The sequence below is a fragment of the Calidris pugnax genome, unplaced genomic scaffold, assembly GCF_001431845.1.
Source record: "Calidris pugnax isolate Ruff unplaced genomic scaffold, ASM143184v1 scaffold56, whole genome shotgun sequence".
In the NCBI taxonomy this organism is placed as follows: domain Eukaryota; kingdom Metazoa; phylum Chordata; class Aves; order Charadriiformes; family Scolopacidae; genus Calidris; species Calidris pugnax.
In genome coordinates this window covers 5954860-5978630 of record NW_015090839.1, presented here as the reverse complement: position 1 = coordinate 5978630, position 23771 = coordinate 5954860, and the positions used below count along the sequence as shown (strand labels likewise).

The window sequence follows — 23771 nt, the reverse complement described above, 5'->3', positions numbered from 1 at the left end:
CCGATCGAATGGGAGGCGGGACCAGCCCAACCGCCTCCTGCAGGGCAGGGTTAACCCTTCCCTGCCGGCAGCCGCCCCGTCCCGCAGCGCACCCCGGCCCCTGGCGGCGGGGGCAGCGTGCGGAGCCCGCCCCGACCCCGCGGCGAGAGGCTCTGGGCGCCTTGAGGGGCCGGCCCGGCAGCGCGGGCCCCTTCAACGGCTCCTCCGCCCTGAGGCAGCGCGGCGGGGGGCCGGTGCCTGTGGGGGCGCCGGGCCTGGCGTCAAGGGAAACGTGTGAAGGGTGTCGGGCCGTGTCTGCCCGCCATTCCACCTTCCCGCCGGCCAAATTACCTCAGCGGCCTGCCGGCTGCCGCTGGGGGAAAGGCGCGGAGCGGGCAGGAGAGGCGAAGGGCGGCGGGGAGCAGCCCGCCGTGTGACAGGACCGGCTGCCAGCGTGAGGGGGGTACGCGAGGAAAAGCTCCACATCTTACTTTTCTTTAAACTCATCTGCCTCGTAGCCCTCCGCGCCAGCATCAGCTGGAGGTGTGGGACGGTGTGTGCACACAGGCTCGGGGGAGAAGTTAAAAAAAATCTGTCATCTACTGATGCTGCCAGGGCTGAACGCCAAAAGAGAAGGGGAATTGCACTTGTAAGTTTTACCATTTAAAAAAAAAACAAAACTTACTGAAATAAAATCGAGCACTGCAGTGTCTCAGGATAATGCAGGAGTTTGTGTAACAGTGTGATATGTGAGTGTACGGAAACGTACACATGAAAGAACAAAAGATGTGCTAAGAGAAATGCAGTGTAGAGTCCTCTTTGCATTCAGAATAGAGTCCCCTTATAAACAGATTTATCAACAACGAAATATAAAACACCGCTCTCCCTTTACTCCATGACTAGCCATTTTCTCCGTCTCACAGCAGGGTGAAAAAATGGTATAGTTTCTCTTTTCTTGAGTCTGGTCATGGGGGAAATGTGACTGAGTCTTCTATTTCTCCTTGATTAGAGAGAAGGATCCCAGAGGGGCAGATGTTATTGAGAAAGTGAGACTAGGAAATTCCCAGACGGAGAATTCTTCCCATCAGGGACTAGTGCTGCTTCACACACCTGCGCCAGCGATTTGCACCTGCACAAACAACTCAGGTAAGCGCTGTGCTACTCCCAGTGCAGATTCCCCTGTCAGATTAGACCAAAATTCCCCAGGCAGTCAAGATGCAAGCTCTGAAGCAGCCAAACTCATCTGGCCTAAGAGGATGCAAATGAAAGGAACTTATGCGCCTGCACGTCGCTGTATTTTAATACCTACTCAACAATTCCATGTTGTTGGGCTGATGACGAGTCAAAGGACTTCCGAGATTACTAAATATCTTAATGTAACTGAATCAAACTTTACAATTCAGTGCTCTGGGATTACCAAAGTGGCATCAAGAAAAAATGGTTTAAGAAGTTAGTAGTTCTGTGTTTCTTGTTGCCTTTGTTGGATTGTATTTGATCAGCAAGTGTGGCATGTTGTGATCATCCCTGTGATAATAAACACTTTTACTGTGACCATTGCACGGTCACTTACTCAGCTCCAGCTTACTGGGCTTGTGTTAAAAAACTCAATCTTGGGAGCTATTACCTTCAGTTTTGTAGCCTTGAGTGAGTAACTGCCTGTCTAAAGCTTCAGGTCATCACAGCTACAGCCAAGTGATCCAACATGATAAATGCCAGACTTGGTGAGGTTCCCCAGTTCAAGCTGTCTGCATGGCCAGTGCGGCACCGGGGCAACCAAATCTCTGAGGCTGCTGATTCTGGGCATTGAATCATAGTCTTTCTGCCTTGGACTTCAAAAATGTGCTTCAGCTTGACTGAGGGTTCATTTCACAGTGCAGGCTTTTGTTAGTTTTAATGCAGTAACTGCCAAGTTGATGGGATAATACCTCGGAAAAAGACGTGCATCTAACTTGCTTGCAGATTTTAGGGACATACTGGGTAGGTCCAGCAAGTTGCTGGTTCTTTTTGCTGAAGCACTGGGCTGTCAGTACGACTCCAGTGCGTAACTCTCCATGAAGCCACTGACTAAACATTTAAAGTTAAGGGGCATAACCATGAATCTTTAAGCTGCAAATCAATTTTTTCAAGTGGCTGAAAGGCAGAGGAGCCATGCCATACTGCACGTATTTGAGGGACTGAAAAGAGGAAACCATCCCAAAGCACTTCACAGGCAGGAGGTGACAGTCATTTCCCAGGAAGCAGCCACGGGTTCTGGCACAGTCCCCCGTGGATCAGAACAGGCCGTGTGCCCAAGTGGCCCCGAGGAACCTGGTTTTGCCAGCCCTGGCAGCTCTCGTTGGGTTACTTCTGTATCACCAGGATTCTTATTGCTGAGCAGAACTCTATTCTATTGCACCAGAAGTCCCATTTTGGCAGGAGAGTTGGGAATCACACATGGCTCCAAAGCTAGAGAGCACTAGCCATAACCAAGTTAATGTTCACAGGACCTGAAGGTGACCGGGTTCAGCAGCTGATGCCAAGACCAGAGGCTGCCACCTCCCCGGCTGCTTCAGGAGCTCTGTCCTGCAAACCGGCAGACACCAGATAAGGCTGATGAGCCAAAAACAAAGTACGAGGTTTCTCAATGACTCAGTCCCTCCTTGATTTTCAGCTACATCGATAAGACACGAGTGTTTCTGGAATCACGAACTCGGTGTGTGTCATCAACGAGCTGCCGTGAGGTCAGGAGTTCTCCACCTGCCAGAAGAGACACCCCGAGTCACCCCGGAGCAGGAACGGAAAGCGGGCGCCGGTGGGGAAGCGGAGCTGCCACCCAAGCTGCGGCGGAGTGAAGCGGCGTGTTCCCGCGCTGGTCGCCGGTGCGGAGCGAAGGAGCCGGGCACTTAAACCCCAGACTTCACCGTAAGCTTCCCGCGTCATCTTCACCTGGAAAACATCCTCCGGACCGCAAGGTTATTTTAAGGGGAATTGGGGTAACGATCCCGGTGGAGCCGGGGAAACGCCCTCAGCACCGAGCTGTGGCGGCTCCGCCTTTCGGGGCTGAGGGAGGAGACGGGAACCCCGCTCCCGGGGCTGGCGGGAGGTTAAGCCTCGGGCTGGCTCGTCGGGACGGCCGGGCCCGGGATGGCACCGGCGCTGCCCCCGGAGCAGCGTGAACCGACACCCGTTAAGCCCGGGGTGGGAGGGGGAGCGGAAGCGGCGGGCGGAAGCGGCGCTCCTCACAGCGCTCACCATAGAGCTGGAGGACCGGCAGGGCTCCGGCATTTCCGGTGGGGCGCTGCGTCACATCCGGGCGGCGGAGATGCCGGTAAGGCGGGTGGGGGGAGGAGGGGGCCGGGGCGCTCCTCTAGGACTCTCCGCCCTCTGTGGGGCGCGGGAGCCGAGCGGGCCGGGGAGCGGGCGGCTTGGGCCTCCACCGCCGCTACCGGGGGCCGCCCCTCGCGGCGACGGACCGACCCCGCCGTGGGGGAGAGGTGCCGCACCTGTCCGGTGTGGGGGAGGGGCGCGGCCGAGCCAGACCTCGGCCCTCCGCCCGGTCCTGCAGTGACGGGGCCTCCCTCTGCCCCTCGCCCCGGTGTCCGGCCGGTGTCTGTCGGGTTGCCCCCTGTGCCCGCCGTGGGCAGCCGGGCCCGGTGGCTCCGGCCCTCGTCCCCCCTGGGTCGCTCGGGGCCTGCCCTCCCGGCTGCGGGCCCACACGGGACGGCGGGGGGATCCTCGGGACGTGCGTTGGGCTGAGTGACTCTGCTTTCACCGTGCTGCTTGTCTTGTCCCTTCACGGCAGAAAGCGAGGCTCCTGTACCGAGCACCTTGTGCTGTGCCCCTTGCTGTCAGGCGTACTAGAGGGCAGCTTTAGGTTCTCTCTAGCCAAGCCAGCATCCTCCTCGTTTTTTAGTATATTAAATATATTTGTAGTTAGGACGGAAGGGGGAAAAGAAGTGTACATAGTTTACTTTCTTCTCCCATCCTTAGTGCCTGAGTGCTTTCCCAGTAGGCAAAAATACATCTAAACTTGTATTCATTTTCCCTTGTAGCCCAAAGAAGAAATGTTGTATGGGTATTTGTGAAATAACTTCTGATCTACCTGTGGTCATCAAGATATTTCTCATAACCAGAAATGTTACTTCTTAACAGACAGGAAAAGCAGGGTTTTCTTGGTGACAGGTTGTTTGTATATGGTTGCCTTTCATCAACAGTTTGAATAATTTCACTGTTTAGCAGACTGGGAATACAGCCTCCTTGTCTCTTGCATGCTCTATGTGATTTTTCAGTTGAACCCATAAATTTCCAGCGCAAACAAGTCAATTTTACATTGAAAATGAGCTATTGCAAAGAAAATGTGGTAAATAGCCTTTGAAAATTAATTTAATAGCATTAGGATGTTATTTTGCCGACACAATGTCAACAGAAATGCAGGAACCTGCATAAATTGAGTTTTCCCAGTACTTAAAAGTATATTTTACAGTTACACGCAACACGTATTACGTGCTTGCTTCTTTTTGCTTTGCTTTTGGTTTTTTTGGTTCCTGTCTCTTTATATTTCCTTTTTGTTGTTGTTGTTTTAGGTTAAATTGAATATTTGCGCAACACAGCTTCTTGCAGAAGGACTGCTGCACTGTTTTACACTTAGGAAAATATGAGAATTAGCAGGGAGCGTCGTTCTTTCTGAACTAAAACTAAAGAAACCTGTGCCTTGCTGAGGACAGCGGCAGGAGTCGGACACTTGAATCAATGTTATCGGATGAGTTAGAATCCAAACCTGAGGTGAGCAATTATGGACTGGGTTTGGTTTCCAGGAACGTTTTCAGGCAACACTTTGAAAAAGTTCAATGTGTTTACTCAGTTTGCTGCATCCATATTAATTTGCAAAGTGTTTTCAGTGCCATCTTCTAATGCTTCCATGTTTTGATATGAGTGGCAAAAAATTAAAGAATATTGCAGGTTTTTTACCCTCCTTTGAAGTGTCAGCCAATACTCTGGCCTGTTCTCAGGTTACATTATTTTTTTCACTATTACAATCTTATTTCTGTTACAAGAATAAAATAAATTACTGTATTGACTACTTCTTTCCCTCAAACCAAATTGACTTTCCTCGGTTTTGGGGAGTCTGAATTATTCTGTTAGCATCAGCCAGCTCTGTTTTTGAAGTGCTTGTGTTTCCATTCAGCAGCTGGCAGAAGTGGTAGGCAGCAGCACCGAGAGGATTACTCACACGTTAGTCAACTAGAAGTTTACTAGAAGTGCACTCACTTGCAGGCAGAATATTTAGGAATATGTATAGTAAGTAGGTGGAAGGGACTGCATTGATCAGACACGGCAGTGTACTGACCAGCAGCCAGCTAACATATCCTTAGAGTCTCCTCTCTCTCCTTTACCTATGGTTCTTTCTCCACTTGCCCACCTTGATTGCTCCTTTGATCTTCCCCTGAAAGATGGCATGACAAGTTTTACACATCCTGCAGTCCTTTGTTTTATCTGATAATAAATTTGGTCTTTCCTATAACCTAAGATGGTTTTGTTTTCTTGCCAGTTACAAACGTTCTCATTGAACCTCTTTCACTTCAGTGGTGGCCCACCGATAGTGTCTGAGTAGTTCTGGTCTTTGTTACTCTAACCTGTTATTTGCTAGATTCAACTGCCTGCAGTTTGTTAAATTCAACAGTTGTATCAGTGTTTTCAATTTATTACCTCTCCTGGTTTTTGCATTTGTCTTTTAGGGTGAATAGCTGTTAGCCAGCTATCTGTACGTTCCTCCACTTAAAAGTGCAGAGGACTGTATTGCCTTGTGTCCTTGCTTTTTTGATTCTCAGCTTTACATCTTCAGAAGGCGAAGGTCCGAGAGCAAAGGATTTAGTACTGCTGTGAAGTACCTTTTGAGGAAGTTCACAAGTGTAAACAGAATTGCTTTTGTTGAGTCTTCTATCGCTTTTCAGTCAGTGTGCAATACAGCAGGTGTCTTAAACTGGTACTTTACAGAGAGTGATGATTACATGCTGGTAATTTGTCACAGCCCAGGTGATGTGGTAAGGCACTTGTTTCTTAACAGAGCAGCCAAAGTCCTTCTGATCATGCTGCAAATTAATAGTAGTCCTGCGTAGTCTCAGTGGGCTGCAAAAGGAGTTCCTTTTTCTTACCTTGCGGTTGATATCTTATAACTTCTATCAAATTTTCTCCCAGCTCTGAATGATAAAGCGGGGGACTTTGTTACTTCAGTCTGTGAGTAGATTCTCATAGATTATTTCTGACAGCCAGGGACCAGGATAGTTGGAATGCTTGTTCCCTCCTTTCTTAAATAGGAGCTCTAAGTGGGCCTTGTATTTTCTCGACTTCAGTAAGGTATTTGTTAATTGGGCATGTTTACATAATAGTCCTATTTCCCCATAGCAGAGTTGCATTTCCTTCCAGCAAGCCCAGTAGGCCATTCTCACGGAAGCATGAAAGCTACGGTGGTTGCAGAGGGCCTGCATAGATGCTGTCTTCTGAACCATGTTCTTCAATCTTGATCAAGGCTGGTTTATACTACAAATTGGGATTCATTCGCATTGTGGATTACCAAATCTATACATGCCCTCTTTCTGGTTCTGGTGGTGAAAGCTGGGTGTTAATACTATTTTTTGCTCCTTTAATGTGAATTTTTTTACACCTTTCTCAAATAGCAGTTCAAGTGTCTGTGAAAGTCAGTTGTGATTTTATATCCTCTGGTGAGCCATGGCACCGTAATTCTTATAGCCGCTGATGTTCTTTCATGTCCCCTACCATGGGAGAAAGGTATTTATTAAGAGCTAACTGTATTTGTGTAACATCTGGATAACATTAATCAATGCATTATGGATGGATTACATAAACTTCTTTGCTACTGCTTTTATCCCTAAAGAAGCCACCAATGTGCCAGTAAACGTGTAATACTTGAGTAGAGGTGAATTCTCCTTTTCTAGGAAGTTACAAAGCTGCTTGGAGACAGTTTGTAGGGGCAGATGGATCTCCCTTTTCTTCTCAGCTCCCTGCCCCCAAAGCTGTATTACCAGCATTCCTCAGGGAACTGATAAGATCTGCATTTTGCATGCTTTAAGCCTTAAGCATGATTTGCTACAATTGCAAATATTTGCAGCCACCTCCACACAGGTCCACTGCAGGGTGCTTTCTGCTGTCTGGGGTAGCTGTAGCACAATCGAGTGAACTACAACTTTGGTCTATAAATTGAATTGGCTATTGAAAAGGGGATAGAGAGAGGTATTTTAGCTTCTCCTTTCTCTCTTCATTAGCACTGCACAAGGAGAGGCTCTTGTGAATGAATTAATTCCCCCCAGGTCGTACGGAGGAGGGCATTCTGGTTTCCAGCTAACCAGCCTCCTGCCCTCCACACCCTTCAGCTCCGGCCCCTCCTTTCCCCTCCCCCTCTGCCAAATGTTCTTTTGACCTCTTGATTTTGTAGTGATTCAACTGGCTATATTTAGAACAGAAACAGTATCGATAAAAACGTGGTCCCTGCTGCTCTGGGAGTCTAGTCTGGCTGTTGGGTGAGAGATCTGAATGTTAGTAGCTGGGCTGGGACCCTTGTCCCTTCCAGCCACCCCCATCTTAAAACAAGCAGATGCCTGACACTTCTTTGCTCTTTAGTCATCTGATCAAGAGGGTCTGCTGTGGGACACAAACTTCGTTTTTAGTGCATACACTGTCTACATTACTTACAGGATTTTCAGAGTTACATAGTGCTGCCAAAAGCAAATTCTTAATAGAAAGATGCAGCTGAACTTCGCTCATTTTGTCTCTCGAAGTCATACAGGTTCTCTCAGTATGACTGTCATCTGGCTTATAAAGTTTGAGTCTCTAACTTGAGGATGTCATCCATTGCAATTAATATTAAAACTTGTTTCAAATTTGAAGGGATATCTTGGCTATACAGTAAAGCCACTTTACACCTCTTACCATCCCTTCTGTGTTCTGTTAATATTCTGTACATTCGGTTTCCCTAACTATTCCTAGTCAGGTGTTCTGAGATGTTCTGTCTGCTTGGTTATAAATTCTTGCGTTTTGGCCGTATTTGTGAAGGATCAGTCCCCTCCTTACACAGGGATTCTATAGACAGCATCTCAGGAATACTTACAGCCCATCTGGATCCTGGTTGTCATGCCAGATATTAATGTGGTTACGAGATATGAGAAACTGTCGCGTCCAAGAGTATTCCTCCCCTCCTGGTCCTTCAGACAAGAGACCACTGGACGGTTCCCAGGTGCAGGCAGAAGGCTGAGGCTGAGCTGTAAATATGTGCCCATGCACACATTGACAGTATAGACACACGTGGCTGTAAACACTAACACGTGGCAGGACAGTACCTTTACAGGCACTCACAAACACAAATGCCATTCACATGGAACAGGAAGACCCCAAACGGCCTAATTCTGTTCCTACTCATCAGGTAATCAGGCTTGATGTTTGCTAGCATGTCACACCACACGTGTGCCCTCTCTCAGCTGATGTGCATACTCACGATCATGGATCTGTCCAGTCTCTGCCAAACCTTGAGTCCTTCCAGTATCCATCTCTGGGCCCCGGGCTCTTTAATCCAGCCTCTGGCCAGGATCCTGGGTTTCCAGATTGTGGTTTTGTCCTGTTCCCAGGCTAGTCCAACTTGAAGTAGGTGAATGTACCCAGAGCAAGTAGCACTTAGAAAGTAGAAGGGGTAGTCTACAGTGATGAGGCAGAGCAGCGCACTGACCTGCAGCCTGCTAACATGTGGTCGACCGACATTATCCCCCACTCTCTCCCTGTTCTGTATGGTTGTTCCTCTCCTATCCACCTTGATCCCTCCTTTTCCCTGCCTTTGATCCTTCCCCTAAACATCCATAAGTTTTTTCATATTCCCACAGCCTCCTCTTAAGACACCTTAATCATAAGTTTTACCCGGGCCCGGAATCTGCCCCATATCCCCTAAGAAGTGTGCTCTTTGCCTCCGAGATGTGTTGTAGTAACCCATGATAATATTGTTCCTCTCTTTTACAAAGTTTTTGGTCAAATTTCTTCAAGGTCACACTCAAGTCGTTCCTGTAATGGCCCATCCATTAGTGTCCCCGGAGTTCTGGTCTCTTTTATCTGCAGTTTGTTAGAGTTTGTGTATCTGCACATTTAATTTATCACCTCTCTTCTTCCTAGGCTGTCTTTTATGGTGAATAGCCAGTTACCAGATAATCCTAGAGTTTTCAATTTGCTTTCAGCTGAAAAAAAAATAAAACAAATTAAAAGAAATTTGAGAAAGCAGCATAGTGTTTGTAATTAGTTTGTTGTTTTTTTTCCCCCCAACGTTCTGGTTGGTGTAGTTGTCACAAAGGTATTAAATGATTTTGAACCGGAAGGAAGGTTTCTGAAAGTGTGTGCTTGTCAAGACACAACTGTCACATGAAAATTTTTATTTTCTCTGAATTATTTGATGTAGAGTTGGGAGGCATAGATTTGGTTTGCTTTAGTTTATTGGAAGAGTTGGGGTTTTTTATTCCACAGTTTAACAATGAGCATGATTTTTGTTTACTTCTGCTTCTTTTGCCCCCTCTTAATTCTCTGTACAAGCTTGTTATTACTTTACAAAGAAAATTAAAAGTATATTTTCTTTTGAACATCTGTTTGTGGCTGCTGCATTTTGCTCTTCCCTGGTGGCTTAATGTTGCTGTGTGGAAGTGGAGAGTTTGAAGCAAAGCTTTCCTATTGTAGGGGGAGAGTTTTATCTAAGGCTTCCTGTATAAAAATAGAAGAGTTCATAAAATAAGTGTTTTGTGGTGGTGTAGGCAGGAGTGGGGATCATGAACAGTGTCTAAATGAAAGACAATCCAGTAATTTAGAACCATCTTGCTGCTCACATTTTTTAGTTCAGCTTCTTTATTCTGGTTGCTTTGCCCTGTTATTCCTAATTCTCTTCTCTTTTTATCCCTTTTTCCTATTTTTTTAATCTTAAATTAGAATGCATTGCCTTGGGGGAGGGACTGTCTCATATTGCCTATGTATTTTTTTGATAACATAAAAATAGTTTCCTCTTCTGACTGGGTCCTCTGGATAATCCTGTAATATACCTAAGAGGAAAAAATGCTAACCTTGCAAACTGCGGTCTGGCTTGTGGCCTAGTTCAGGTGGCATGTTGCCATCTGAATGACTTCAAGACTTAATTTTTACCTTCGTAACCGTCAGTGATGACGGGCTGCTGGGTGAGCTGGGAGCCAGCAGTGTCCTCACTGACCAGGGCATGGTCCTGCAGCACCTGAGCATGGCAGGCACAGATGGGTGCTGGAAACGGGGTCCATCCACAGCCCTGGACAAGGCAAAGTGATGAACCAGGTCCAGTGACTGTCCAGAGTCCAGTCAGAAGTAGTTTGAGACACTGATGCAGTAAAAGTCTTAGGTTCATCCAGAAGACACAGGGCTTGATACCGGTAAACCTACAACACAGCTCAGAAAGGGACTAGGGAGCACAGGTTGAGCTTTAATGGAGCCCCTGGGCAGAGGGTGGGGGCCCCAGGTGAGACCTACTCAGGGCAATCGAGGCTTCAGAGCTGTGACAGTAACTCTTTGAGGTAAAACCGTGTGAGGAAGCATCAGTATTTCCAGTGTTTTCATGAGAGGAAATAAGCAGAGAGAAATCAGAGCCCAAACCATTAAATTTTCTTTGCAGTTTCTTTGATTTAATGAACTTGGTCCTGGCTCAAAAGGCTGGTATCTGCTATAGAAAGAATTTGGAATTGGGTACCAGCAGTTCTGAAAATTAAATACTAAGACAATCACAACATACAAAATAAGAATAAAATTTTTGGTGACTGTTGGGTTTTAATCGCAAATACACCATGGGAGTATCATGCTTTTTTACTCTGTTCCTTTTGACACTGATGAACCATCTCACTGCACAGACAATTCTGCATAAATTGCAGAATGAATGCATGCTAAAATGTTTCACAGTGGGGTAGTAGCTTTTCTATAACTGTCTTGTATAGTTTCCTTCTAAATGCCAAAGATAAAGGGAGTTTGTTGCCTACAGTTGTTTGCTAGACAGCAGCAGAATGCAGGATCTTTATGTCAAGGAGTTTCCTAGAGATAAGGAATAGCGACTTGAGGGTTAAGTTTTTTGTATATTGTTATTTTCCATATTTATTTATTCTGTATTTTTCAAAATATTTTGAGAATGTGAATACAGGACTAAATCTGTTTGGCAGAACTTGCAGCCAAATAAATAGATCCTATATATGGTTTTTGTGGAGTATGTGTCTGAGTCTGTTACAACTGACCCCTTTCAGTTTTTCTGGTCTCCAGAAGTTTAATTTCATACAGGGGAGGGATTTGAGACCATATTTGTTTAAAAACTTGTGGAGTTTACAGAAGAATTAGTTCAGTCCATTGCAAAAGTTGGGCTGTTACCTTCTAACTCCCAGCAGCACTTCCTTTGTTAAATCAGAATATTTTAGTACAGGCTGCTGTGGCACTGGTAATGGAAAAAAGAGAGTTGTTTCTGTGTCAGTGTCTTGGAGGTAAAGCGGAGCTCAGCTTTATGTCCAGTTTTCTGACAAAAGCCTGAGATGTTGAGATTTGGTGTTGTCAGGGGAACAGAATGAGTAAACAAGGCACATGCTTTGCTGCTCTGAACCTGGTTAAATATGGGAAGACTTTCAGGGGTGAGGAAGGGCATTTCTCTGACTTCCAGTTCCTCTTCAAATGTCAACTTCCTTCTTTATAACCGGAGATTTTTAGGAGTTAGCCAGAAGTAATTTTTGCATTGCCAGAGCTGACTGATATTGAGGATCCCTCAATCTGCTGGACTGAGTCACCCATCCCAACCTTGTTCCTCTGATCATTATCTGCCTTTTTTGAATAGCCATTAGCTAGACATCTTTGCAACTAGTCTTTTAATTGCTTTTTTTTTTTTAATTTAAAAAAGGCCAACTTTCAGTTAAGTATTTAAAGACAAGGATTTAAAAAAATTCCTGTACTAAAAGCTAAGCATGAAAAACGTATACTTGTGAAGTTAGAGCATAGTAAAGTATCATGTGGTAAAAGTTGAATTAAAAAGGAAAATATGCCTTAAAACATGGCATATATTGATAAAATTTATCTTGGTAAAAGATTAATTTAAAAGAAGGAAAGCCTAAATAGCTTTCAGAGTAGTTTGCAATGATCCAGAGCTATTTCTTGTATGTTAAAGAAATTATGACAAATACAAATAATTACTTCGTTGTCATTAATGTAAAATGAAAAGCTTCCATTTACTTTGATGTGCATTCATGGGATTATATTCAGTGTCTCCTACAAGACAGTAGTAATGGGCTAATGGACTGAGCTTAGTACCTTTTTAAATGATTGGCGCTGCTCTTCCCCTAATCTGCAGTATCTTTTTTCAGCTGCTGGTTCAGTTTGTTCAGAATACTTCTATCCCACTGGGGCAAGGGCTGGTGGAGTCGGAACCAAAAGACATCACCTGTCTCTCTCTCCTTCCTGTGACTGAGACCTCAGAATGCAACAGGCTCATGTTGCCAGGTAAAATCTATGCAGCGGATCTTTGCTTCGGGCCCTTCATAGAGCTGTCTCACTGCACCGCTGCGGTGCGCTGCCTCTTCTGATAAGGCATTCCAGGGGTGGGGGAACAAATTTGGAAGGGTGACTGAAATTTTTCTCATTTAACAAAGTCTGACTAGTTAGAAAATTCTTTCCTCCAATCTCTCTCAAGTTCTGTTTTTTATCCTAGAAAAATAATTTCATAGGTATCTTTTAGTCATAGTGTATTTATACTTTCATTTACTCTGGTTTTGCTTTCTTCTCTAGATGATGAAAGAGATCTCACTTCTCCAAGTCACACTAATTCTTCCAAAGATGTTTCTTCATCTGCTGTATTGAGAAGTCTCCAGGTAAATGTGGGCCCTGATGGAGAGGAAACAAGGGCACAGAATGTTCAGAAACCATCAGAACTTCTGTCAACTCCAGAGACTTCCAGTTTATTGCAAGACCTCCAGCCCAGTGACAGCACTTCATTTATTCTCCTCAACCTAACAAGAGCAGGTAATTCTCCTTCTGTTTGTCATCTGGCTGGATATGTCTCAGACAACAGAATGCAGGAGATAAAAGTACAACTCTGTCCCTGTTGCTTATGAAGGGCAAAGATCACGAAATTTGCTGGGCATTATTGGATATTACAGGAGCATTTAATCATCAACAGCTTCCTACCACGTAGAGGTCAGTGAAGACTTTTTCAGTGCAGCTATTGCATCTATGCCATGAACACTAGCCTCTGGGAAGCAAAAGAAATTTCTCTCTAATCTTATCCTTCTGTTTCATGACGTATTCTTCTTTTCTAGGGCTGGGGTCTCCAGCAGAGCACTTGGTGTTTGTTCAAGATGAAGCAGAAGATTCTGGGAATGACTTTCTCTCTCATGATAGCACAGACAGCAGTACCCCGTGGTTCCTACGAGTCCAAGAATTGGCCCATGACAGTTTAATTGCTGCCACTCGGGCACAGCTCGCTAAGAATGCCAAAGCAAGCAATAATGGTAGGAAATCCCCAGCTCTGTCTCAAAAGTTGAACGTTCCATACGAGGCCCCTGGTTTTGGCTTGTTTTTTCCTCTCTTTTTCGCTCTCTCTTGCTTTTAATCTGTTCTGACGTGTCTTCAAATTATCAGTGACAGAATTACACAGAACAATTGTGTCATTTTTCTGCAATATGAATCAGTGCCTCAGTTTTTATCAGGGAATGAACCTCAGTGGAGTCAGCAGTTCCGTTGTAGTCCGCCTGTTCTCTGGTACATGTGAAGAGTCTCTTCTTTCTGACTGCAGCTGCTTGTATTTCAAGTTTCATTTTCACTTTCAAATGTCTATTTTTAATGCATACTGTAATTCATACTTTCTTAGTTCCACTGGGTTTGGAGATCAGCTGCCTGGAAAATTTGATTTAGTGACATACTTTGTGACTTAATTATTTTAATAAATAATTGCAAGCAAATGCAGTATCTCTCTTTTAGCTAAGGCATTTAAAGAAATAGTTATCCTGGCTGATATTTAAAATTGGTTGGTTGATATTGATATAGACACCAGATTTACAATTTTTGATGCATTGGTTTTCTATTCTTTTGGTAGCAGCTGATGTGATACAGGTGGCTTGTTGGGAAAAGTTCATGGCCCTTGTAAGGTTTGCAAATCTGTGCCTGACCCCTGTTATGGGGAAGGCAGCAGCATGTAGGACATAGTAAACAATTAGTAGCCAGGCATATACATGTTTTACTGTCCTGTGTCATGTCTGGTGCTGGTTTTATGTACTAAATTTGACACATAGTCATCTGTATCCTTTTTAGATTTTTTCTGGTCTTTTTCTTCCAGGTGAAAATGTTCATCTTTGCCCAGGAGACGGGCAGCCGAAGGACTCCAGCCCCATTCCTCATCTAACTCGTGTAGAAAGGAAGCTGAAGTGCACAGTTGAGGGCTGCGATCGGACATTTGTCTGGCCAGCTCACTTCAAGTATCATCTAAAAACACACCGGTGAGCAGAATGAAGCTGTATGTTGTCATGACTTTGAAAAACTGTGCTCTGTGTTTGGGACATCATTAGTTTTTGACCATACCTGGTATTATGCTTAGAAATACTAGGCCTGTTTTTTGCTTTAGGTCATTAATGTTGAAACACTTTGACCAGATATAGATTATTTTTGCAAGTCCTTATTAGTATTTGATTTAGAATGTTTGTATTTTAACAGATGCTTAATAAAAAGCACCAGTATCACTTTTGTGGTATAGTGAACATTAGAATTTATAGGATGCTATCATATTTTTATACCACTGTGAACAAAGTTGCTTGCTCTAACAGATTATCCTAATCTTTTTTGATAAGAAACGGACAATCTCTAAGGTAAATTGTAGATGAGAAGCTTAAAAACTGGGAAGGACTCCAGTAGACATGAGCCCATCATCTTGCCCTGAGACAGGGCCAGTGGTAGTTACATATGTTATATGTACACATACAGTCAGTTTTGATCCTGCAGTGACTGAAATTCTACAACGTTCCCATACAGTCTGTTGCATTGCTTTATTTGATCATTCTGGGTAGGGATTAGTCAAGATAATGTGATGAAAAGATACTACCTGAACAACTTCTTCCAGTGGACCACCCAAACTCTAGTTCCTTAAGACTTAGGTCAGTCACTTTGGGTTGAGTCTCTCAGTTTTCTGATAGAATTCATTTTGGTTAAAATGTTTCTGCTTTTTTATTTAATAAAAAATATAATAATTGAGTGTTCATGAAAAATACATTTCAGTAGCTGGTAGTGAAACAGCTGTTTTGTTGATTTCCAGGAACGACCGCTCCTTCACCTGCCCAGCAGAAGGCTGTGGAAAAAGTTTCTACGTGTTGCAGAGGCTGAAGGTGCACATGAGAACTCACAATGGTGAAAAACCCTTTGTGTGCACGGAGCTGGGCTGTGGGAAGCAGTTCACAACAGCTGGAAATCTGAAGAACCACCTACGAATTCACACTGGTGTGTTTTAGACCTCACCTATTTGTGGTCTGCGGAGGTGGGGTCTTTACTGAGGAGTAAACCACTTCCTCCTCTGTCCTCAAACTTTTGAGAATATTATGTTGTTTATCTCTGCCCTTCGTTAACGTCCCTTTTCTATCCATTCACATTGATCTATAGATCAAATTAATCAACAGGTTTCACTCTTCCTGTACCACATGATGATGCCGTGCTCTGCTCACACCCACACTCTGAAGATTCCCTTCCCTCCTCGAGGTGTTTGGTGGAGGGAGGGGTTTGTGTTGTTTTGGGCAGAAACTATGCTACTCCCAAGGGAATAGTTAGTGAACGCAACAGCTGTTAATTGTTTTTTATAAAGAAGTTATTTTAAATTCCTGAATAAGAATAGCTTAAATATTGCTGTGGTGTGGAGTCCTGGCGGACAGAGTTGTAGCCGTACTGAGACCTGGCTGAATCTGACTAGCTTGTTACCTCTGTTGCTTGGGAAATACAGGGAAGTGAGGAATACAGTGGAATGAGCAGCAAAAATACAGTAGCCAAGTCTGGTAGAAAAAGGCAATAGTTAGAAGGCAGCAGTTTGGCTTGCAAACTGCTCCGTTTGTGCTAATGCTAATTCGGGATGTTACCATATGCTGGAGCTGATGTACTCTCAACTCATGCTCAGCTTTTCATATTAAGCAAGAACCTTAATTTCATAGCGCTGTATTTTATACATGGTTTGTTTATGCTGTCTCCTCTGGAGAATTTGATCCTGCCTTGTCAATATTTTTATAAATTGGTGTAACAACCAAAGTCTTGGCAATGGCATAAAGTGCTTCAGGTGTTTTTATCCTAGAAAGTCGTTTGAGAGAGGTACATAAGTTACTGCTGAAGTGATCAGCAGTTTCATAGTTAGCAAAATTCATAGTGAATATTCTGGTGGTTTTATTGAGTTGTTTTTTTAAGACTCGGGGTTATCATACCACTTAAACAAAAGACACAGTTCAAGCCTCTCAGAATATTGTTGAGGTTCCCTGATGGCCCAGGAAGGTGGCATTGCATTTTGTTTGGTTAACGTTTCAAAATAACGTTGACAACTGTGAGAGCCCAAGGCCTCTCTGGTAAAATGAAATCGCAGATTACGTGGGCCGCCAGCAGCTGTTTATGCCTTCTGCCTTACACATTGAAAAAAGGCTGCTATTTGCAGTCTGGCTAGAACACACAGTTTGGGGACAGATGTTGAGATGTAGTTAAAAATTATATATACCAATAATAAAATTTTGAATGCGTAGTAACGGTAGCCATAGATTTTACAGTTTGCTTTTGCTTCCAGCCAAGTCACAGATAAAGTTAACAGGCCCAGGTGATACATCTGCAATCCACCATGGTGGGTGAGTGTTCTGCAACCAACAGAGCAGTAGCTTCTGGAGGAGTAAATAATAACTTTCTTAACTGCAAATTGATAATTTGCAATTAAGAGTTTGATCAGATCAAAGGTGTTATAAAACTGCAGGTGTAAATAGATCTAGGGTTCCTTGTAGGTGGAACTGTGTGCTGTTATTTTTATCAATGGTAGTTTTTCTTCCTTCTTTCCAAATTTTAAATATTTATAACAAGCCAGAAGGTAAAATTGGTGTTTGAGAATCTGCTACATATTTCAGGTTTGTAACACCAATCACAACAGTCTGTGTTGAGCCTTTTTGCTCAAATCTGTTGAATGCTGTAGCAGGTAGGAAGCTGAGAAATGAGCTGTAGGGAATGGACTCCTAAGGGCAAAATCACAGTAGAAACAATTTTAAAAACAAGTTTACTCTGAAAGAAGTATGTATATGTTAGACAATAAAAAAGGTAAAATAGCTTGCTTAACTCCTGTGGACTTGCTGTTACTCTGATAAAGTATTCTGGTTAAAGACTTGAAATGATAGTGTTAAACATGGTATATTGAGTTCTTTAGTGGGATGTTGCAGGCAAAAGTTACCTCTAGTTTAATGTAAGGCTTTATTAAGAGGGTGTTTGGAACAAATTAATTATATTGCATTGCATTAGTGTAGTCACCTCCCAATTTATCATCGTTTAGACAAAGACAAAAATAGCCGTGGAGATATATAAAAATAATAAAATGCTTTGAATTACTGTTTCTCCACGCATAAATGACTGACACATTTCTCACGGATTGCTGAATTCTGCCTGATCTGAAATAAAGTATAGAATCTGATACGAAGGGAAATACAGTTAATGGGATTTTTGGCACTGAGAGGCAGAAAGGGAACAGGATCCTGGGAGTGTGTGAAGCAGAGAGCTGGTTGTTAAGAGCTGCATATAGAGATACATCATAGTCCAGGTACTTTTATATTACTCTTTCAGTATTTATATACTTAGAAGTTCTATTTAGAAACAGTGGACCCTTACTTCACTTTCAGTGAATGATGATCTAAGAATATTTCAGAAAGAATGTCAGTGTTTCCTCTTGAAAGCTGATAAAGAGGATGCTTTAAAAGCCTGAGGAAGCATATGTATAATTTTAATTGAAATTTGTTGCTTATAAGGCCAAAAGGGAGAATGGGATAAGAGATCTCCAGGCTGTTCTGCAGGACTTGGACGATCAGAGCAAGTTGTGATCCCAAAATGTAAGGACTTAACTTTTCCCTTGTAGGGGAAAAACCCTTTCTGTGTGAGGCACAGGGATGTGGTCGCTCCTTTGCCGAATACTCCAGCCTTCGGAAACATTTGGTTGTCCACTCAGGTAAGAGTCTTGATCTGACATTCTGTGACCTATCTGAGAAAAGATCTTTATTGTAGGAGTTCAATTTCATTTCCTTAAGAAAAATCCCCTGGTTTCTACAGGACTGCTGGTCATAGTGTTTCATTACTTTCTTTGTGGCACCTGTAGCCTGTATACGTTAATCCTTTCTCCTGGTTTTGTTTCTAAATTTTATGTTTATAAATTCAAATTACATTTTTAAAGTTTATTTTTAAAATTGTTTCTAAAATATCATCACCTCTTCTGTTCTGGAGGCTTACTGTTCTCCAAGAAATAGCAGTATTTTTTTTTTTTTTTTTTTCTTTTGGTGTCAATAGCCATTTCAAAACAGTATTATTTGCTTGTGGTTGATGAGGTCTTTATTCTTAGTTTGCTAATTCTTGGGCTACTTTTTCCCCCTTCTACTCCAAGGACTGAAGCCCCACCAGTGCCAAATTTGTGGGAAGACATTTTCCCAGAGTGGTAGCAGAAACGTGCATATGAGGAAACATCACTCCCGAATTGGAACATCTGGCAGCAGAGAGCGAGAACAGCCAGGTAAGAAAGGGAGGGCACTCTGTGTGCAGGAGAAGTGCAGGAAGGAATTTAGTGGATGGTCAAAGAGAAGGGAAGGTGTTTGTCCTGAAAATATGAGACTACAAGCCAGTAAGGAATAAAAGACTGTTCCTCTTGGAGATGAGGATGGATTGCTCACCCTCCCCTTTTCTAGAAGACAAAGGTGTATTTCTGCATTGTGGTCAAGGGGCAGATAGGTGTATTGTTTTCAAAGTTAGCATGAATCTAGCATTTTTTTACATGGAATTTGTGCCCTTTGTTATGTATTCTTGTTATAAGCAGCTGTTTTTCTAATGCAATGTGAATTATTTAAGGAGAAAGCCAATTCTGCATGAGATCCTGCCATACTAAGGCTCAAAACACTAAATGTAGGCATTACCATCCGTTGGAGCACTGGATGCCCAAAGAGCAGGAACAGCTAAAGTAGGTGTCTAAGGAAGAAGTCTGTGTGGCTTGGAGGGGGGCAGGGATTGTATCTTATATTACAGTATTATTACATCATGAGAATTCTGTTTTACCCTGTTTTTTTCCACAATAGAGTCACTGATGGGCAGCAGTTTGCTGGAAGAATCTACAGTGCATAGTAAGAATCTCATCTCCATGAACTCTCAGCCCAGCCTTGGTGTCGAGTCCCTGCACCTGCCAGACACCGAGTCCATCATCGGAGTAGAGGAGGGTGAGACCAGCTGCTCCTTTTTCCGCCCTCTGATCTGCGGTGACTGAAGGGGGATCCATCGTTTCTCCTAGAGGCTCACCATGTTGCAGTGGGATGAGTGAACATTGCTTTAACTGTGCACAGAGCAGGTGGGTAGATGGAGAATGGGGCCAACTGGAGTTGGAGAAGACCTACTGGACCAAGTTTCTCTCTTGCAGAGCTTAAAAGGTGAAGTCTGCTGCTTAGGTGTCATTTAGCCCATGTCGTGGAATGCCATTTCAAAACTGTTTATACAGCCCATTCTCCTAAAGCCTAAAGCACTTGTTTTGCTGGAGCACCCGGGGGCCCCAGCTGAGGAGCAGGACCTCATGGTGCTAGGCACTGTACAAACATTCGGCATCTCAAGCAACAGGCCCTCCTCCACCCTTTACCTTCAGAGACTATATTCTAATACATCTCACTGTCAGAAGCTGACTTACTATCTGAAATAAATGTACAACTTGATATCATTTAATTACAGTTGCTGTGTTCTTTTCCTGCCTTCCCCAGTCACTTTTTTCCTGCAAAAGTGTTTTTTTTGGTATATCAAGCTCTTTAAATGAGTCTACCATGTAGTTGTTTTGAATTTTTGTTAATTTAAAAGACTTTGTTCAGAATTAGTGTTCCTAAGAATGCAGAGTTTTGCAAAGATACTATGCACCTATAATGGCTTCTATGTAACGAGAGTGCTTTGTGCTGAACGTAGAGGTAGTGCTGCTGTCAGGAAGGGTATTGTAACTGGGAGGTTCTTGCAGAAGCTCCACCAGGTACCCGTGAATAAGGTTCTGATATGAATGATGGAATCATAGAATAGTTTGGGTTGGAAGGGACCTTTAAAGGTCATCTAGTCCCCCTGCAATGGGGGGGACATCTGGATCAGGTTGCTCAGAGCCCCATCCAACCTGACCTCATGAATGTTTTCAGGGGTGGGGCATCCACCACGTCTCTGGGCAACCTGGGCCAGTGTTTCACCACCCTTATTGTAAAAAAATTTCTTCCTTACTTCTAATCTACCCTTCTCTTAGTTTAAAGCCATTACCCCTTATCTTGTTGCAACAGACCCTACTAAAAAGTCTGTCCCCATCTTTCTTTTAAGCCCCCTTTAGCTACTGAAAGGCTGAAATCAGGTTTCCCCGCAGCCTTCTCTTCTCCAGGCTGAACAACTCCAACTCTCTCAGCCTGTCCTCACAGGAGGACCCTCCTCTGGACTCTCGCCAACAGGTCCATGTCTTTCCTATGCTGAGGGCTCCAGAGCTGGATGCAGTACTCCAGGTGGAATCTCACCTGGAGAGCAGAACAGAGGGGCAGAATCACCTCCCTCGACCTGCTGGCCGTGCTTCTTTTGATGCAGCACAGAATACAGTTGGCTTTCTGGGCTGTGAGTGCACCAGATGTTGACCCCTGCCCTCTGGATGCGACCATCCAACCAATTCCTCATCCACTGAACAGTCCACACATCAAATCTGTATCTCTCCATTTTAGAGAGAAGGATGTTGTAGGGGACTGTGTCAAAGACCTTACAGAAGTCCAGACAGATGACTTCCATAGCTCTTCCCTTGTCCACTATGTAGTCACTCCATCATAGAACACCACTGTGGTTTGGCTACCATCTCACCAGTTAATGGGAAGTGCTCTCGTGAGATGTCTTCTTTGCTACAGTATTTTTATAGGTTAGCTGAACAGAGAGAATGCAATTCTTTTAACTAAAAATAACAAAATATTTTCATAAAATGCAAAATTACAGATCAAAACTAGAAATTACTTGTTTCCATGCCATTTTTGAGATATATTGAGAGATTACAAATCTCTTTTAGGATTACAGAAATGTAATCCTACTTTCAGAACGACACTTTGTTTAGCAAGAAAGGTGCTACTGAGTTTCAATTACTTAGTTTGATGCTTTTACTTTCAATCACCATTTCAGCAATTTCTGTTTAGGGACCAATATTAAGAGTTGGATTTATCTGTTACTGTATTCATGGATGTCACCTTAGTATTTGTTAAAGAGATATGGCATAATATCATGTATTAATTTAAAGTCAAGCCTTTGTTCCTCCTTTCTTAAGGTTTTCCTTTACACTTCACAAACTTGGAAATTTCTTTTTCCAAGCATCATCAGATATTATTAGGGAAATAAGCAACCAATTTTACTAAACCCCTTAAAATGTATGTATTAAAATTTCATTCCCACTGCTCCAGATATATCCATACAAGCCCAGTAGGCTTTAGAGAACAGACTTGGAGCATGGAAGAGATCTTCTTTCCTTCCTCTTTCAATGTGACGAGGCACGGTGATGCTATGATTACGTCACTGCTCTTTTCCAGGCAAGACAGGACAAAGAGCAGCCTTTGTGCGTCCTGCTCCATTAAACCTGTGTACAAACTGGTAGGCTGGTAACAGCCTGCCTTGAACCCTCCCAGCAGCTTAACCTTCTGAGTGTGGAAAGCCCTTCCAGTGAAGGGAGTATTCCCAACCTTTGGGAAATTTCTCTAGTGAAGGGCTGCATTTAACTGCCACAGCACTCAGCAGATGCATTGTGTGGAAAACTCTTCCACTGGGAAAGGAGGAAAACCAGAAAAATGCAAGCCTAAACTTAGATGTGCTGAAGATTCTGTGGGTCAGGAAGGAGGACGGCTGCAACCCAACGCGTTCAGCTGTGCATCAGCATGAACTGATCTCTGTGGAAATGTAACACTGCAGCCTGGAACCCTGGGGCCATAAATTCTTGGATCTAGTGCTTTGTTATAATCAAAAATGTCATGTTCTCAGTTTTATATCTTTATCTAATGTGGTAGCTCCTACAGGTTTTACTACTGATTTGACAATGAGGTTTTGTTGTTACAGTGTAAAGAGAAATGGATTGAGGTAAAGAAGATGCAAAAGAGACACGGCTTCCATTTAAGAAGTGATGAAAAGAGGACTTATAAAGAAACTGGACAATGCAGAAACATTGATAGCCATGTAAAAATCTTTTAATCTCAAAGTGCTTTGATATCATAATTCTCAGAAAACATTCCAGGAGGTAAGGGTTTGTATTTTTGAGATCATTATTACTGTCAGGTAAAGGAAAACCACTAATGTGTGAACTATATACCATTTAAGATGCACCAGGCATTTGAGTGCAACATGCTGACAGGTAATACCTAATCCTTCTTCCACCAAATCCACCTTGGATAAGATGTTAGAACAGTTTCCAAGAGTGAAATGTGGGAGATATTTTCATACAGAAAGACTATTGCTTCTTCCTAGTGGGAGGAAGGAGCAGAGCTGGTAATGAGTGAATGAAGAGTTAACACCGGAGAAGGACTTCCCTCTGAGTGTTCTCCCAAGGTAGGTCAAATCTTGGTTTTTCTTTGATTTTATACTTTGTTTAAAAGCATTCTACCACATACATGTGTAAACCAAGGTTTAGCACCCTGAAAGGCATTCTCCCCTTTCTGCGTGCTTCTACAGTGTGAACACAAGGAGCTGACACTAGAGGATGCACCTCTTCAATCTTTCATATCTACTTTTATCCAAAGATAGTGCTTCAACCTCTTTAACTTGTTTTGTTGCCTGTTATAGAAAGGGAAGTGGCTCACTGGGGGAACACTTGTGAAGACTAAGGGGGGCTGCAGGCTTTGTTGGGTTGGACAAGGCATGCTCTAAATACTAGGTGGTCTTTTTTTTCCTTTACCAAGTACTCACATCTCACTTACCCCAGAGCAATTCTTAGGTATCAGCCTAAACCAGAAAGTTCCTGAGGATTAACCTGAAGAATCTTGAATTAAAAAAAAAAATCAAGAGACGATCAATGGATTCTTCTGCTAGATCTTATGTTGCCATTTCCTTTCGGCTCTGTTCCTCTTGAGGTTCTCCTTCCTGTACAGTACAGTCGTCCTTTTCACCCTCAGGCTTGGGCACTCTGCAGAAATAGTGATTGTCTAATACCAAAAATGCTTTGCAGGGTTTACTTGCTGCTTTGCCCCATGCATAAGGAACAGAGTGCAGCCACAGCAGTTCAGATAGAGAAGCCATGGTGCTTAATAAGAGAAGCCATGGTGCTTATTAAGAGGAATGAAGTTGATTTAATTTTGCCTACACTAGATAATACAAACTGGAATGCTTTCATGAACAGGGAAAATATTTCTACTCAATGTCAAAACAACTGTATTGCATTGTTTTTATTACCTGTGAACATCAGATTCTTCTTCCAGCAAGTCAGTGGCATCTTTCCCTTTTTTCCTTACAAATTCTTCGCTTAGCCCAACCTGCTGAAGGGTGTGTCTGTAGCGACGCTCTGCTCCTTGACGAGCATCATGCTATGAAAGCGAAACTTA

At 43.4% G+C, this 23771-nt stretch overlaps 1 protein-coding gene and 1 long non-coding RNA gene across 4 annotated transcripts; one reads left to right on the top strand and one right to left on the bottom strand.

The window, feature by feature from the left end:
* Positions 1-135: 135 nt before the first annotated feature.
* ZNF410 (zinc finger protein 410) lies at positions 136-19926 on the top strand. Of its 3 annotated transcripts, none has more exons than XM_014942036.1 (12): positions 136-442; positions 989-1125; positions 2630-2930; positions 4542-4740; positions 12345-12480; positions 12766-12999; positions 13296-13487; positions 14312-14471; positions 15281-15462; positions 18095-18184; positions 18614-18739; positions 19296-19926. In XM_014942036.1, exons 4-12 carry the CDS (start codon positions 4708-4710, stop codon positions 19478-19480), a joined length of 1338 nt encoding a protein of 445 aa, XP_014797522.1. In that variant the 5' UTR covers positions 136-442; positions 989-1125; positions 2630-2930; positions 4542-4707; the 3' UTR covers positions 19481-19926. The 3 variants fall into 3 exon arrangements, with proteins under 3 accessions (XP_014797522.1, XP_014797521.1, XP_014797524.1); XM_014942035.1 differs by having other exon boundaries at positions 136-628; XM_014942038.1 differs by lacking the exons at positions 136-442; positions 989-1125; positions 2630-2930 and adding an exon at positions 3156-3286.
* A 2476-nt stretch (positions 19927-22402) lies between these two features.
* LOC106887901 lies at positions 22403-23761 on the bottom strand. Its single transcript, XR_001411987.1, has 2 exons — positions 23623-23761; positions 22403-23356 (listed from the first exon to the last, which is right to left on the bottom strand). It is a non-coding gene; the product is annotated as an uncharacterized LOC106887901 (long non-coding RNA).
* Between the last annotated feature and the right edge of the window lie 10 nt (positions 23762-23771).